The sequence below is a fragment of the Lepus europaeus genome, chromosome 5 (assembly GCF_033115175.1).
Source record: "Lepus europaeus isolate LE1 chromosome 5, mLepTim1.pri, whole genome shotgun sequence".
Classification (NCBI taxonomy): domain Eukaryota; kingdom Metazoa; phylum Chordata; class Mammalia; order Lagomorpha; family Leporidae; genus Lepus; species Lepus europaeus.
In genome coordinates, this window is record NC_084831.1 from 116,995,739 (window position 1) to 117,013,531 (window position 17,793).

The window sequence follows — 17,793 nt, forward strand, 5'->3', positions numbered from 1 at the left end:
CCATGGAGATTTTCCATAGTACCCATTTTCCATGAACTTTCCAAAGAACCTTTGTGTGAAGTGTTTCTTATCCTATGTTTCTTATGTTTCCACCAACAGCCACCTGCCTTCATTCAACCTGTGCTGTAGACAAGCTCTTGTCCTGCCAGAGATTACTCCATTTACTCTTGCAATCCTCTCAGGACTTATACAAATAGAATTTTACAGTTATCATCAGTATGGGGGGTGCTTCAAAAAGTTTGTGGAAACCATCAAGTCTGTGTGATTAAAGGTTGTGACTCACATTAAGTTCACAATCTTTCCAATTCCTGACATTTGTCCCTATACACACCTTCTCTGTTTTTTCCCACACAATCCCTAACAAACACCTCAATCCAGGCATGTTTCCTTTTCAGTCTCTTCTCCTTGACCCTTTCTCTCCTAATTTCTTTCTAATTTTCTGGAGTCTTCTCAGTCTCTCACCTGGAAGACCTCAGGCTGGTTAGGTTGTTGTGCTGATGGCTGTTGAACATGTTGCTCACTAGAAGTTGAACGATGATGAGGCTGCTGGCCCTGCCACTGTGGCCAAACACCTACACCCTCTGCTGTCCGTGTCTGGAATTGTCCTGCAGTCTGCCCAGTCTCAGGAGCTAGAAATACAACAAGAATAAAAATTTTCAATCTACTAATTCAACTGGAGAGGAGAAACTGACTCAAACCTATAAGCAAGCCTTTTATTTTACCTAGGATACCTCCTGTCCTCTATAGCTAATCAACGCCTCTTCTATTTCAAAACCTAGCCCCAAATTAATTTTTCTTCCATAGGTAGCCTTTCCAAAGAGTCATTTGCTCATAGATTAAATATGCATACTACTGGGGCCAGCACTGTGGTACAGAGAATTAAGCCACCTTTTGCAGCACTGGCATCCTATATGGGCACTGGTTCAAGACCCAGCTGCTCCACTTCTGATCCAGCTCTCTGCTAATGTGCCTGGGAAAGCAGTGGAGGATGGTCCAAGTCTTTGGGCCTCTGGACCCACATGGGAGACCCAGATGAAGCTTCTTGCTTTGGCCTGGCCCAGCCCTGGCCATTGCAGTCATTTGATGACTGAACCAGAATATGGAAGATATCTCTATCTCTCTCTCTGTCTCTACCTCTTTCTCTGTAATTCTTCCAAACAAATAAATAAATCTTAAAAAAATGCATGCTACTAATTATAATATTTTACATGTCCTTTGCTACATGTGCTAAGGTATTTTTATGTGGGTGGGTTTTATTTATCTTTTTTTTTTTTTTTTTGACAGGCAGAGTGGACAGAGAGAGAGAGAGACAGAGAGAAAGGTCTTCCCTTTGCCGTTGGTTCACCCTCCAATGGCCGCCGCGGTAGCGCGCTGCGGCCGGCGCACCACGCTGATCCGATGGCAGGAGCCAGGTGCTTCTCCTGGTCTCCCATGGGGTGCAGGGCCCAAGCACTTGGGCCATCCTCCACTGCACTCCCTGGCCACAGCAGAGAGCTGGCCTGGAAGAGGGGCAACCGGGAAAGGATCGGTGCCCCGACCGGGACTAGAACCCGGTGTGCCGGCGCCGCAAGGCGGAGGATTAGCCTAGTGAGCCACGGCGCCGGCCGCTTTTTTTTTTTTTTTTTTTTGACAGGCAGAGTGGATAGTGAGAGAGAGACAGAGAGAAAGGTCTTCCTTTTTGCCGTTGGTTCACTCTCCAATGGCCACTGCGGCCGGCGCATCTCGCTGATCCAGGAGCCAGGTGCTTCTCCTGGTCTCCCATGGGGTGCAGGGCCCAACCACTTGGGCCATCCTCCACTGCACTCCTGGGCCATAGCAGACAGCTGGCCTGGAAGAGAGGCAACCGGGATAGAATCCGGCGCCCCAACCGGGACTAGAACCTGGTGTGCCGGCGCCGCAAGGCGGAGGATTAGCCTGTTAAGCCACGGCGCCGGCCGTATTTTATTTATCTTTAAATACTTTATTTATTGTAAAGGCAGAGTGACAGAGACATAGTAGAGAGACAGAGAAAAAGACATCTTGCATCTCTGGTTCACTTCACAAAATGGCTGCAATGGTCAGGCTGAGCCAGGATGAAGCCAAGAACCTGGAACTCCATCTGGGTCTTTAAATTGGGTAGTGGCCAGCACCGCGGCTCAATAAGCTAATCCTCCGCCTGCAGCGCCAGTATACCGGGTTCTAGTCCTGGTCGGGGTGCCGGATTCTGTCCCGGTTGCTCCTCTTCCAGGCCAGCTCTCTGCTATGGCCCGGGAGTGCAGTGGAGGATGGCCCAAGTCCTTGGGCCCTGCACCCGCATGGGAGACCAGGAGAAGCACCTGCCTGGCTCCTGACTTCAGATCAGCGCAGTGCGCCAGCCGCAGCGCACCGGCCACGGCAGCCATTGGAGGGTGAACTAACGGTAAAGGAAGACCTTTCTCTCTGTCTCTCTCTCTCACTGTCCACTCTGCCTGTCCAAAAAATAAATAAATAAAATAAAATAAATAAAGTGGGTAGCAAGGAGTCAGACTGGAAGCACAGAAGCAGGGACTCAAACCAGCGTCCTAATATAGGATGCTGCAATTTCAAGTGGCAGCTTAGCCCACTGCACCACAACACCAGCTTGTGGGTAGTTTTAAATTACAAACGGACCATTCATACTGCATCTTCCTACATTTACATCAAAGCACACAGGACACAAGTAAATATAATTTTGACTACCAAATCTTTTCTCTTTAGTGGCATGATTATCCTATTACCCTCCCTCTGGTGTCAACTAACCAAAGTTGGGAACTGCGTTGTGGCAGAGCAGGTTAACCCTTCGCCTGTGGCGTTCACATCCCATACGGGCACCAGTTCGAGTCTTGGCTGCTCCACTTTTGATACAGCTCTCTGCTATGGCCTGGGAAAGCAACAAAAGTTGGCCCAGGCGCTTGGGGCCCCTCCACCCACGTGGGAGATCCAGCAGAAGTTCATGGCTCCAGGCTTCAGCCTGCATCAGCTCCAGCCATTGCAGCCATTTGGAGAGTAAACCAGTGAATAGAAGATCTTTCTCTTTCTCTTGGGGTCAGCGCTGTGGCGTAGCAGGAAGTCCCAGCTGCCCCACTTCCAATCCAGCTCTTTGCTACCCTGAATCCATGTGGGAGACCCAGAAGCAGCTCCTGGCTCCTGGCTTCGGATCGGCACAGCTCCGGCCATTGTGGCCAACTGGGGAGTGAACCAGTGGATGGAAGACCACCCCCCCACCCCATGCCTCTCCTTCTCTCTCTGTTTAACTCTTTCAAGTAAAAATAAATAAATCTTAAAAAAAAAAAAAAATCTATGTCTCTCCCTCTCTCTGTAACTCTGCCTCTCAAATAAATAAACAAATCTTAAAAAAAAAAAAACTAACCAAAGTTGGATCCACGACTCGTCAGACTAGGGTAGGCAGCAGCACCAGATGATGCAGTAGAAGTGCTGGAGAGGGACATGGAGCTGAAGGAGGATGGAGACTGAAAGTTGCCCACGGCAAACTGGGAAGAACGAGTCTTGGCTGTAGCCTGGGAAGCCACCTGCTAAATACATACGAGGAAAGATGATAAATGGAATGCTCACATTATTGCATATTCATGTTAGAGTGAACACAGTCAATACTGCATTCTATTGAATAAGGTTCATCACTTATTTCCTACTGTATATTTCTTCTGATTAACTCTCAGTCTCTCCTGACATTATTTTTAAGGCAGCTGAGATAAACGTACAAAAAGCAAAGAATTATGGGACTAATAAAAGTAAGCTGTGAGAGGGAAAGGTATTTAGCCTAGCTGTTAAGCTGCCTGCTGGCATGCTCATGTCCCATACTGGAATACCTGGGTTCATTTCCAGTCTCCAGCTCCTGATTCTACCTTCCTGCTAATGCAGATCCTATGAGGCATCAGTGGCGGCTCAAGTAACTGAATTCTTGCCACCCACTCATGAAACGTGGACTGTATCCCTGGCTCCTCACTTCAGCCCAGCCCAGCCCAGTGAGGCCCTTATAATTTCAAGCATCTGGGGAATGAATCAGTAGATGGGAGCACTCTCCTTCTCTCACTCATCTCTCAAATAAATAAAATGATAATATAGATAAAAAGTGAGAATTAAGTGAAATTATTTTTAAAAACTATGAAATTATATGAAACTAAAGAATTAATAATATAAGGATACTTCAAAAAGTTCATGGAAAATGCAATTAAAAGGTAATTTTATGCTGGTGCAAAAAATTTTTTAATTTCATCTGTAGTTTGCTTTTAAAAAAAAAATTTATTGGGATGGCATTGTCACACAGCTGATAAAGCCACTGACTGTAATACCAGCATCCCATATGGGTACCAGTTTGTGTTCCAGCTGCTCTACTTTCAATCCAGTTCCCTGCTCATGGCCTAGGAAAGGCAGCATAAGATGGCTCAAGTGTTTGGGACCCTGCCACCCAAGTGGCATAAGTGGATATAAGTGTTTTCTCTCTCTGTTGTTCTGCCTTTTAAATAATAATTTTTTATGAAATAATGTACTTTTTTAAAGGATTTATTTATTCATTTGAAAGGCAGTTACAGAGAGGCAGAGAGAGAGGGGTCTTCCATTCACTGGTTCACTTCCTAGATGGCCGCAGCAGCCAGAGCTAGGCCAATCCAAAGCCAGGAGCCTAGATCTTCTTCTGGGTCTACTACGTGGGTTCAGGGCCCAAGGCCTTGAGCCATCTTTTGCTGCTTTTCCAGGCACATTAGCAGGGAGATGGATCGGAAGTGGAGCAGCTGGGACTCGAACCGGTGCCTATATGGGATGCTGGCACTGCAGGTGGTGGCTATGCCAGAGTGCTGGCCCCTAAATGAATAAATCTAAAAAAAAAAAAAAAAAAAGCAGCAGCTTACTTGAAATTTAACATGTGTAACAAGATTTATTTCTTTATTTGAAAGGCTGAGTCACAGAGTGAGAGAGAGAGAGAAAATGAGCTTCAATCCACTGGTTCACTATTCCAGATGGCAATGTCCGGGACTGGGCCATGCTGAAGTCAGAAGATGACAGCTTCATCCTGGTCTCCTATGCAGGGGACCAAGCACTTGGGCCATCTTCTGCTGCTTTCCCAGGCACATTAGATCAGAAGTAGAACAGCCAGGACTCTGTGGGATGCTGGCAGTGTAGGCAGCGGCTGCTTAACCCACTGTATCACAACACTGGGCCCATTCGTCCATAGTTCTCTAGTAATATGCATTTTCATGAACTTTTTTAAGAGTTCCAAATGCATGAAATTTGAATTCTATGAATTTCTATGAATATTTTTTAATATATTCTCCACCAACTTTTTGAAGTATACTCATATTCTATGTAAAGAAAAACACTTTTTTGGGCCGGCGTGTGGCACAGCGGGTTAAAGCCCCAGTCTGAAGTGCTGGCATCCCATATAGGTGCCAATTTGAGTTCCGGCTGCTCCACTTCCAATCCAGCTCTCCGCTATGACCTGGGAAAGCAGTCGAAGATGGCCCAATTCCTTGGGCCCCTGCACCCACGTGGGAGACGTGGAAGAAGCTCCTGGCTCCTAACTTCAAATTGGCTCAGCTCTGGCCACTGCGGCCATCTGGAGAGTGAACCAGCAGATGGAAGTCCTCTCTCTCTGTAACTCTATCTTTCAAATAAATAAAATAAATCTTTAAAAAAAAGAAAAGAAAAACACTTTGTGTCTTTTTATGATTCAGTTTTTCTACATTCATGTGTTCCTAGTGTCCTCAAAAAAAAAAAAAACAAAACACTAAATATTTTTCCTCACTATACTAGAAACACACATGCCTTGTGGAATGTTTGGAAAAAAGAAAATTAAAAGACAAATAAGAATTATTTATAATCCTTACCAGAGACCCATGGTTAATTTATATTCTTGGATAATCTCTTCCAGTTCTCATTTCTTTTTGAATTTTTGTTATTGTTAATTTATCAAGAAAAACTTCCTGGGACTGACACTGTGATACAGCAGGTTAAGCTGCTGCTTACAGTGCCAGCATCCAATATAGAGTGCTACATACTCTGCATCCAATCCAGCTTCCTGCTAATGTACCGGGAAAGGTAGCAAAAGATCACCCAAGTGCTTGAGTCCCTGCCAGTCATGTGGGAGACCAAAATAGAGGACCTGGATCCTGGCTTCAGTGTGACCCAGACTTGTTTGTTAAGAGCCATTTGGGGTTTAAACCAACAGATGGAAGATCTCTCACTGCCTCTCCCTATCTCTCTATAGCTCCTTCTAATAAATCAATCAATCTTTAAAAAAAAAAGAAAATTATTCCTTAGCCGAACATATTGATATTTTATTGCTCAGAAACATAGATAGGTTAGTGAGCAATATTTATGGGACCTAGAAAGCAGAGCTACAGAGAGAGAGAGAGAAGGAAAGATGGAGACATGGATCTTCCATCCACTGATTCACCCCCTAGATGGCTGTAACAACTGGGACTAGGCCAGGCCAAAGCCAGGAGCCTGAGGCTTCCTCAGGTCTCCTACATTGGTTCCAATAAATAAATCTTTAAAAAAAGATACTACTTACATAATACAAATAGTAATATATTAAAATAACCTTTGTTTTCAGCTTAACATGTTTATTATGTATACTTTATAGATACACATGGATTTTATATATAAATTCTTCAAAACTTTTGCAAATAGATATAGCTGTAATTTTCTCCTTTGTTCTTAACATTATATAGTCCTAAACACAGAATAAACTTAATAATTTACTCCAGGGACTAGCACTGTGGCATAGTGGGTTAAAGCCCCAGTCTGAAGTGCCGGCATCCCATACAGGTGCCAATTTGAGTCCTGGCTGCTCCACTTCCGATCCAGCTCTCTGCTATGGCCTGAGAAAGCAGTCAAAGATGGCCCAAGTCTTTGGGCCCCTGCACCCACGTGGGAGACCCGGAGGGAGCTCCTGGCTCCTGGCTTCAGATCGGTTTAGCTCTCTCTCTGCCTCTCCTCTCTCTGTGTGTAACTCTTTCAAATAAATAAATCTTACCAAAAAAAAAAAAAAAAAAGGAATTTATTCCAAAAAGACCTGCAAAAAAAACTTGCTTAAAATATTGTAGAAGAGCAATTCTGACCTCAGGTGAATCTGTGAAAACAATGGAATACGAACTGGATGAGATTTTTGGACTATCTGTGGATGTTTTAATTATCTAGCTGCTCTCAACAAAGATGAAAATTAGAAAGTAGGGACCAAGGACAGGGAAGAAATTATCTAAGATAGACAACAATAATTTTACATGTGGAAAAAGCCCAAGGAACCGAACAAAACAACACACACGGGAAAGACAGGTGAGAGTCTGTACCTGGGCAGAGAAGCCTGGGCGGGTGCTAGGGGTCCAAGTTGGGGCTGTTCCCTGGGTGGGGTTGGAGTGACGGGAAATCTGGGCCAACATCTGCCCTGCAGAAGCCGACGCCTGGACGATGGTTACAGGAGGGGCCAGGCCACTATTCCTAGAAGTGAACAAATAGTGAAGTAACGTATTAAAATAGATTTACCCCAGGAGCTTGGAACAAAGGACAATCTAGTGCTACCCCTTGACTTCCTTGGGGTTAAGGGAAACTCGATAACAGATTTTGGAAAAGACAAGAAAGACTGACAAACATACACTGAACAGGACACACAGAGATGGAACTAGAACATGGAAATAGGAGAGGTGCAAAGAAACAGGAGGTCCTAAAAGCTCCACCGCTTTGTCTGAAAAGACCAGAGAAAGCAAGGCAAGAATAAAACTTGGATTCGCAACTGAATATCTCTGTGCCCTGTCAAGTAGCACACGTATATGGGGCTCACCTGAAATTCTCTGCCGGCCGGGGGTTAGGAGGGAATGTGTTGCCCTGGGAGAATAGCTGTTGGGTGGCAGGGACAGTGCTGGAGGAGATGCCTTTACTCTGATCTGTGGACCAAAAGGAGTTGCGGGAGGGCCGGTCAAGGGGCTGTAGTGTATGAGTTCACCAAGTTCCTACTTACTCATGAGGTGTTATGACTGAGTGGAATATGTTGGAAGGTTACTGACTGGGCAGCAGCAGGCCCATCAGTAAGTGATCTAAATGAGATTTTAAGAGGAGAATGAGGAAGAATATACCTGCATTGATGTTGGAATACATTTCTGAAAATCTTGGATCTCTATCTTGGGCAAATAGACTATCTGACTTCTCAAGGGGCTTGCCATGTTCTGGCCCTGTAGTCGCAACAGGCTGAACAGAAATCTGTGGAACACAATGATAAAAACGATCATTAAAGGTTTCATATGGCAATCCAGTACCCCAAAATTCATATAAAATACACACACATTCTAACTGGCACTGGAGGAAATTCTTAAGTTTACTGTACTCTTCAGGGAAGAAAACAGATACTCACCTGGGAATGATTATAGTTGGTCAGTCCATCTCTTCCTGGAACCATGTCCAGTTCTGTTTGCTGCTGCTGCCTATTTGTTAAAGACCAGTGTGAGAGAGGAGAGAAATGAGATAAAAAAGATTTTAAAGAACAATCTGGAGAACAGGCCTTAAAAACATAAATCTAACAAAAAAAAATGGGATTGCAGCTGGCTATTCTCTAGGCTAGTAATGGCTCAAGAGATAATTCTTCCACTTTACTTACCTGGGGGCCAGCTGCCCTGAGCCCACCTCCAGGGGTAAGTTAGCTGTAGGACCTAGCTGTGGCCTCTGGATTGGGTTAGACAGCGTAGGCCGTGGTTCCTGACTGGAGTTCCTGGGAAAACAAGATAAAGAGGACAAATTTGAAAAGAAAGAAAAAAATTTGTACAAAAAGCTCTGCTGATTCATCTGTAGGTAGGGCAATCACTAATAAATCTACAGGTAAATTAATTCTACAGGTAATTAATTCTACAGGTAAATTAGGACTTCAGTTTCAGCAAATAATTCACATTATGGACAACGTGGTATAAGACACTATGTCCACAGGCACGGGGGTTCATTTCTTTTTTTTTTTTTTTTTTGACAGGCAGAGTGGACAGTGAAAGAGACAGAGAGAAAGGTCTTCCTTTTGCCGTTGGTTCACCCTCCAATGGCCGCCGCGGTAGGCGCGCTGCCGCCGGCGCACCACGCTGATCCGATGGCAGGAGCCAGGTGCTCATCATGGTCTCCCATGGGGTGCAGGGCCCAAGCACTTGGGCCATCCTCCACTGCACTCCCTGGCCACAGCAGAGAGCTGGCCTGGAAGAGGGGCAACCGGGACAGGATCGGTGCCCCGACCGGGACTAGAACCCAGCGTGCCGGCGCCGCAAGGCGGAGGATTAGCCTAGTGAGCCGCAGTGCCGGCCACGAGGGTTCATTTCTTTGGGTTCTAATTCTTAGATAATCAATACCTGTTAGTTGTGGATGTGTATATATTCTTAGTGTTTTTAAACAGCACAAGCAAAAAATTGAAACTATATGCACTAAAACATTTTAATAAATATTTTATTTATTTATTTGAGAGGTAGAGTTATACACAGTGAGAGGGAGAGACAGAGAGAAAGGTCTTCCTTCCACTGGTTCACTCCCTAAATGGCCGCAACAGCTGGAGCTATGCCAATCCGAAGCCAGGAGACAGGTGCTGCTTCTCCTTGGTCTTTCATGTGGGTGCAGGGGCCCAAGCACTTGGGCCATCTGCTACTGCTTTCCCAGGCCACAGCAGAGATCTGGATTAGAAGAGGAGCAGCCAGGACTAGAACCGGCGCCCATATGGATGCTGGCAACGGCCCCTGCACTAAAACATTAATACAGACTATCTGGTGTACGAGAATTTTATCTTCCCCCCTATACTTTTGAATACTTTCTAAATTTTAGATAAAGAAAATATTTGCGGCCGGCACTGTGGCTTAACAGGCTAATCCTCCGCCTTGCGGCGCCGGCACACCGGGTTCTAGTCCCGGTCGGGGCGCCGGATTCTATCCCGGTTGCCCCTCTTCCAGGCCAGCTCTCTGCTATGGCCCGGGAAGGCAGTGGAGGATGGCCCAAATCTTTGGGCCCTGCACCCGCATGGGAGACCGGGAGAGGCACCTGGCTCCTGGCTTCGGATCAGTGAGATGCGCCAGCCGCAGCGGCCATTGGAGGGTGAACCAACGGCAAAAAGGAAGACCTTTCTCTCTGTCTCTCTCTCTCACTATCCACTCTGCCTGTCCAAAAAAAAACTTCAAAATTTAAACATAATGGAAACAAAATGATGGTTGTTATGTAACATAAAAATGCAAAAAGAGACAAGAACAAAATCTACCATGACCATGACTACAAGCTTGAGGCCTAAATTAATAAAAATTTCTAACTCAATTCATGAATTTTACTGTTAATTAAACTTTATAAGCTTTAAATCTTGGATTTCACTGACTAACCACTGTCATCAAGTCTTATTCACACATGCTAATTATCTGTACTCCAATATTCAAGAGCTACACTCAATGCCAATTTTACAGTAGATGAAATGCTAAGGAAGTAATCTGACAACTGATACCCACTAGGATGGCTACAGTAAAAAAAGAGAGACAATAATAAGTGTTCACAGGAGGCAGAAAAACCACAGCCTCCTACAGTGCTGAAGAGACAGCTTTAAAGAACCATTTGGTAGTTCTTCAAAGAGTGAAATAGAGAGGGCCGGCACTGTGGTATAAGGAGGTTAAGCCTCTGCCTGTAGCGCTGGCATCCCATATGGGCGCCAGTTCGAGTCCCGGCTGCTTTTTTTTTTTCCACTTCCAATCCGGCTCTCTGATATTGATTTAGAAATGTAGCAGAAGATGGCCCAAGTGCCTAAGCCCCCATACTTATGTGGGAGACCTGATAGAAGCTCCTGGCTACTGGCTTCAGATTGGCCCAGCTCTGGCTGTTGCAGCCATCTGGGGAGTGAACCAACGGATGGAAAACCGCTCTCTGTCTGTAACTCTGCCTCTTAAATAAATAAATAAATTTTTTTTAAAAAACATATGTATTGGCTGGCGCCGTGGCTTAACAGGCTAATCCTCCGCCTTGCGGCGCCGGCACACCGGGTTCTAGGTCCGGTTGGGGCGCCGGATTCTGTCCCGGTTGCCCCTCTTCCAGGCCAGCTGTCTGCTATGGCCAGGGAGTGCAGTGGAGGATGGCCCAAGTGGTTGGGCCCTGCATTGCATGGGAGACCAGGAGAAGCACCTGGCTCCTGCCATCAGATCAGTGCGGTGCGCCGGCCGCAGCGCGCCGGCCGCAGCGGCCATTAGAGGGTGAACCAACGGCAAAAAGGAAGACCTTTCTCTCTGTCTCTCTCTCTCACTGTCCACTCTGCCTGTCCAAAAAATAAAAAATAAAATAAAAATAAAAATAAAAAAAATATTTATTTATTTGAGAGGTAGAGTTACAGAGGGAGGGAGAGACAGAGAGAAAGATCTTCCATCTTTCGTTTCAGTTCCCAAATGGCTGCAATAGCTGGAGCTGGGCTGATCCAAAGCCAAGAGCCAGAAGCTTCTTCAGGGTCTCCCACATGGGTGCAGGGGCCCAAGCACTTGGGCCATCTTCTACTGCTTTCCCAGGCCATAGCAGACAGCTGGATTGGAAAAGGAGCAGCCAGGACATGAACCAGTGCCCATATGGGATGCCAGTGCCACAGGCAGAGGCTTAGCCTACTATGCCATAGCATTGGATTAATAAATAAATCTAAAAAACAAACAAACAAAAAAGAGTAAAATAGGGTTACCATTTGACTCAGAAATTCCACTCCTGGGTAAAGAGAACAGAAGACAATGAAAACGTGCATCCATGCAAAAACTAGCACAGGAACACTCACAGCAGCACTTTTTATTAAAAAAAAAAAATTAAAGATCTAACTGGCTTTTATTTATTTTTTTTCAAAGGCAGAAAGACAGAGAAAGATCTCCTATCTGCTGGTTCACTCCCCAAGTGAACAGCCTGGACAGGACCAGTCTGGGAGCCCAGAAATCAATCTGGGTCTCCACAGGGGTAGCAGGGCATTGTTTGTTAAATCTTATTCTACCTTGTTCAACTAGCCCAAATCCTATGAGAATCTGAATAATGAGAAACTTCAAACTCTCAATGTTTGCCAATAGAGAAGTAGAAAAGAAGACAGCTTGGTTAGAAAAGAAGCAGACTTGGCCCATGAAAAAATCCCAACACTGGAAAAGGACTGCATGCTACCTACTTCACATTGGTGTTGGTGCAGATGATGTACTCAATTTCATCTGAGTAAGGGTTCTGGAAAGTAAAGGAGCTGGTTCTCGTCCAGAGCCACTCCCGGGTCTTAGACCGGAACCGGAACATGACAGACAGCACCTGGCCTTTTAACTTCACCACCTGAAAAGGTTTTCATACCATCAGTCGAACTCAAAGAAAACCTTCTTTAAAAAATTAAATAAACTTTCTACAACCGTAAGACGCTTGTGTCATTGTCCTTGAAACATCAATCTTTTTTCAATGTTAAAACAACACAAAAGAGTAAAAAATAAGTCACTAAATCTTTTTTCTAGGAATCCAAAACTTTCTGACCATTCCAGTCAAAATCAAACAACAACAACACTCATTTGGAGGAGGGAAAAGATTATTTCCCTACTTCTCCTAAAAGCCTACTAAAGATACTTTACAAATCCATACCCAAAATTTAACTTTAATGACACTGGATACAGCTTTCCCCGCAAACATGAGAAATTCTGTTTTCACAGTATCCATACTTAGGCTTACCTAAGCTGGCTTTAGTCTTGTTTTCTTTTGTTTTGTAAAAGTAAGTAATTTTAGATGATTTGAGCTTCTAGTCTCATGAATTGAATATAATCTTTTGATACACCCTTGCAATAAAAAAAGGATTAACAGCTAATATTTATTTTCTAATTATCATGTATCAAGAACTGGACTATGTGCTTTATATGCATTATCTATTTAATCTTCCCAACAATCCTCTGAATCTAAGTACTATTATTATATACACTGTGTATCTGCAAGGATACTACTGAGACTTAAAGAAGCTATTTACCTTGTCCTATATAAAGTAAGAGTTGTTATCTAAAGCCAAGTCTTTTAAAGTCACCAAATATTGCTTGTTGCCCCGTGCCTTCGGGCTGCCCACTCTCTGCCTTCCTGCCTGCATGCTTGCTTTATGTGGCTGCTCTCTGCTTGGTATGGACCTGACTTAGACTCTAGACTTCTCTTTCTCCTCTAAATAAAACCCTCATTCTCTTGTGCATTTCTCCCACTGAATAAAATCCTTAAAAACTTAAAAAAAAATCCAACGTGGACACCCCATGAGGCATAGGGGAGCACAGGGCCCTGTCCGATGATGTACAGTCCCTTCCCACGCCGTTGGAGAGGAAGCTGGGCCTTGAGTCTGCACCTGCATATTCCTACAGCTTCTCAGAGTCCTGTGGACAAAGACTGGGCAGACAAACCATGCAGGAAACAGCTGCCTGGAACATTCAGTCCGAGGAAGACTTCCTCCTATTTGTCTCATTGCATTGATAAATTATTTTGTTCTTGCAGAATTCTCTTAGGATTCCAAACAACTTGTTCAGGGAGAGAACAGAAGCCACACTTGACTTTTGGGCATCAGCTCCTTTATTTAGCAAGAGTTGGTAAAGAATTTCTTTAAAAAACAGCACATTTTAAAGATTTTCGGGATTCATGAGGTTTTGGAGTTTTTTAGAGAACCAATGTATTTCTGATGTAAAATGCTTACAGCTCTAAAGAAATTATATTTATTTATTGTGAACTGAAATAAAGATGACTTCGAAAAAAAAAAAACTTAAAAAGTCACCATATATTTTCAGGGCAAGGGCCTGAAAATTACAAGTAAGTTAGCATACAATTCACTCTCAACTATCTACCAAAGAATTCTGTGAAATGAATTTCTTTACAATAATCTACAGCTCAACAAAGAAAACAATATCTTGAATATTTTAAAGACAGCTCCTATGATACAGTTGGTTGAGCACAAGACAGTAAGTAGCCAGAGCCAAACAGAAATAATCATGGATGTTATCCATAGTCTCAAACTACTAATCTAGTTTTTACAGGTCAAGTATTAAAAGCATAAAAGTATAGTGCCTGCCACAGTGGTCAATTAATCAGAGGTCAGTAAACAGTTGTAGCATGAATGTCATAAATAAAAATATTTATTTTACTCCAAACCAGGAACAAAAGTTACCTGCTGGAAGCTGTCTCTTAGAAGCTGCTGATCTTCAGGGTGACAGAATTCTACAATATTCTTTCCTAGGAGTTCCTAGAAGGGAAAAATAAGAGTAAGGTTTATATTTGTACAATCAGCTAATTTTCTTGGACCATTAGCTGAGGACTTGAGTTTTACTACTTCTGTTTTTATCCTAAGATTATAGTTCATTGTGAAGAAGAAAAAACGGGCTGATGCTGTGGCATAGCAGGCTAAGCCTCCACTTGTGGCACCAGCATCCCATATGGGCGTCAGTTTGTATCTCAGCTGCTCCTCTTCTGATCTGGCTCTCTGCTTATGGCCTGGGAAACCAGTGGAAAATGGCCCAAGTGCTTGGGCCCCTCCACACCTTCGTGGGAGGTCTGGAAGAAAGTTCTGGCTCCTGGCTTCAGCCAGGCCCATTTCCTGCTACTGTGGCCATTTGGGGAGTAAACCAGTGGATGGAAGAACCTTCTGTCTCTCCCTCTCTCTGTCTGTAACCCTACCTCTCAAATAAATAAAATCTTATTAAAAAAAAAAAAAAAGAAAGAAAGAAAAAGATGGAATCTTCTAAACAACTAGCTTCCAGGATATACTCCCTTATCAGAATATTATTCATTTATTTTAATTGCATATAACCAATTTTAGGTATAATTTTTTTAAAAGATTTTATTTATTTACTTGAAAGGTAGAGTTACAGAGAGAGGGAGAGACAGAAAGGTCTTTAATCTGCTGTTTCACTCCCCAAATGGCCACAACAGCCAGAGCTGGGCCAATCCAAAGCCAGGAGCCAGGAGCTTCTTCCAGGTCTCCTTCATGGGTGCAGGGGCCCAAGCACTTGGGCCATCTTTTATTGCCTTCCCAGGCCATAATAGAGAGCTGGATTGGAAGAGGAGCAGCTGGGACTACAATTAGCACCCATATAGGATGTCGGTGCCACAGGCAGAGGTTTAGCCCACTACGTCAAAGTGCCAGCTCCAATTTTTTAGGTATAATTTACATTTACAGTTCATTTACCATAAGTATACAATTTCATGACTTCCAGTAAATTTACAGTGTGACTATTACCAAAATTTAGTTTTAAAACATGTTCTCAGGGCTGGCATTGTAGCGCAGTGGTAAAGCTGCCGCTTGCGACGCCAGCATCCCATATGGGCACCAGTTCAAGTCCTGGCTGCTCCACTTCCAATCCAGCTTCCCTGCTGATGTGCCTGGAAAAGCAAAAGAAGATGGTCCAAGTACCTGGGCTCCTGCCACTCGGAGGAAGCTCCTGGCTCCTGGCTTTGGATTCACCCAACTCTGGCTGTTTCGACCATCTGGGGTGTGGACCAGCAGATGGAAGATCTCTGTCTTTCCCCCACCTCTCTGTAATTCTGACTTTCAAATAAATAATAAATCTTAACCCAAAAAAATGTTCATTGCCTCAGAAAGTTCCCTTGTGCTCATATGAAGTCAATCCCTGTTCTAAGCCGCCACTGATCTGCTTTTTGCCTCTTTAGTTTTGTCTTTCCTAGAAATTTTATATATACTGTGCTACCTTTTGGGTCTTACTTCTTTAATTTAGCATGTTTTTGAAGTTCATGTATCAATAGTTTTCTCTACTGTTTTGCTCAGCAGCACTTTAAAATGAACTTTACACAGTCTATATTCATTCATAAAATGTTAATAGATATGTAGATTGTTTCTACTTTTTGGCTATTACAAATAATAGAGCTTTGAAAATTTGTGTACAGATTTTTGTGTGAACAGGTTTTCACTTCTCTTGGGTATGGGTAAATACCCAGAGTGGAATTGCTTGGCTGTAAGGTGAGTACAATTTTAACTTTTATGAAACTGCCAAAATATTTTGTATAGTAGCTGTACCATTTTACACGTCTGTCAGTGATTTAGGAGGATTCTATTCTTGTCAAAACTTCCTGATTACAGTGATTGTATTACACAGTGACATTTCGTTGCGACTTTAATCTGCACTTTCCTGATGCCTCATGATGCTGAACATCTCTTCATATACCATTCCTATTCCTTCTGTAGTGAAATGTCAAATCCTGTGACCTTTTTTTAATGACTATTTGTCTTAATTAGTTATAAGAGTTACATATTCTAGATAAAAACTCTTTCTTATATGTATGATTTGTAAATAGTTTCTCCGAGTTTGCATCTGGTCTTTTCATTTTCTTAATAATATCCTTTTTAGAGGACAAATTTTAACTTTGATAAAATCCAATTTATTAGCTTTCCTCTTCTGTGAACCATGATGTTAATGGCATATAAGAAACTTCTGCCTATCTCAAGATCACAAAGATTCTCTCTTAGAAGTTTATTTTAATTTTAGCTCCTACACATTTAAGCTTTCAAATTGATTTTTGTGTATAGTGTGAGATAAGGTCTAATTTCTTTTCTTTTCTTTTTTGCATCTAGATATCTAATTGTTCTACCACTACTTGTTAGAAAGACTTTTTCCCCATTTAAGCATGCTGGCAACTTTAATGAAAATCAGTTGCCCATAAATATGAGAACAAAATCTATTCTGATTTATTGATTTATGTTTCAGTGCTTATACTACCACAACACTGTCCTGGTAATAACTGTTTTATAGGAAATGTTGAACCAGGCAGTATCAATTCAACTCTGTTATTTGTTTTCAAAATCTCTTTCTTACTGACCTCTTTACAAAGTCACTGCCAAATGTTCCCTTGGTCTTGATAGTTTTGAAAATCTATATAACAAGTCAATTCAAGGATAGTTAATTTGTCACCTGAAAGAGTAAATTATGATAGGTGCTAATCTTGCATATTTTATGTGTTACTATTCACTTGGGTATGTACATGAATTATCAAAAAGTGACCATACCAGTATAACTAATTAAAAAGTATCATTATCTGTATTCATATCAGTAACAGAAAACAAATACACATTTGTACCTACTGCTCCCGCCTGATTTCACAAACATTATTTCTGTAGATGGGATATCAGCCTTGGTAGGAAGCTAAAAATAAATTTAGGTATTGACCAAAAAGTATCATTTTCTCTGAACTGGGGCTGCTATGTTTTTGCTATCTCTGGTATTACATGATTTTGTAATCTCAACACAGGCAAGGGAAAACAGAGGCCTAAGTATTAGTGATATAATTAATAGCTCTAGCTCCTCACCTGTGGCTGATAGCCAACAGTAGCCACACAGCGGTGATCCACAAAAGTGAATATCCCCTCAATGTTGTGTCGGGAGATGAACTCTGTTGGTTGACATACATTACTCATGTCTGTACAGTTGGGAGAACTAGTTACCTGAGAGTGAAGACATAAAATGAGGTAAAATGACAACATTCTTTTTTCTTGTTGTTCTATGAAAATACTTTAATGCTTATATATATGTGTACAAATATATATGTACATATATATGGAAATTTCATATATATAGTTTTATTAGCATAATGATACTTCCTACTGTGCCCTCCCTCACTCATTCTCACCCTCTCTACTCCCTCCTTCCCATTGTTCTTTGAATTTCTACAGTGACACACCTTCAATTTTCTTTATAATCATAAGCTTAACCCTCCATTAAAAAAAGAATTCAACAGGGTCTGGCACTGTGGCATAGTAGGTTTAGCCTCTGCCTGCTGCACTGGCATCCCATATGGGTGCCAGTTTGTGTTCCAGCTGCTCCTCTTCTAATCCAGCTCTCT

At 42.8% G+C, this 17,793-nt stretch overlaps 1 protein-coding gene and 1 non-coding gene across 4 annotated transcripts in view; one reads left to right on the forward strand and one right to left on the reverse strand.

Moving 5' to 3' along the window:
- The window catches only part of ARNT (aryl hydrocarbon receptor nuclear translocator), a 74,045-nt gene that overhangs the window by 3,149 nt on the left and 53,103 nt on the right, over positions 1–17,793 (reverse strand). For 2 of the 3 annotated variants that reach the window (XM_062192195.1, XM_062192197.1), the window contains 10 exons: positions 17,261–17,395; positions 14,111–14,185; positions 12,119–12,270; positions 8,600–8,710; positions 8,357–8,426; positions 8,082–8,205; positions 7,790–7,892; positions 7,302–7,449; positions 3,368–3,530; positions 463–629 (listed from right to left, as the gene is read on the reverse strand). In XM_062192195.1, the coding sequence (XP_062048179.1) occupies positions 463–629; positions 3,368–3,530; positions 7,302–7,449; positions 7,790–7,892; positions 8,082–8,205; positions 8,357–8,426; positions 8,600–8,710; positions 12,119–12,270; positions 14,111–14,185; positions 17,261–17,395 (1,248 nt within the window). The remainder of the gene's footprint in view (positions 1–462; positions 630–3,367; positions 3,531–7,301; positions 7,450–7,789; positions 7,893–8,081; positions 8,206–8,356; positions 8,427–8,599; positions 8,711–12,118; positions 12,271–14,110; positions 14,186–17,260; positions 17,396–17,793) is intronic. The other variant, XM_062192196.1, reaches the window with a different exon arrangement.
- LOC133761289 (small nucleolar RNA SNORA73 family) lies at positions 13,196–13,371 on the forward strand. The gene has a single exon (XR_009866091.1). It is a non-coding gene; the product is annotated as a small nucleolar RNA SNORA73 family (small nucleolar RNA).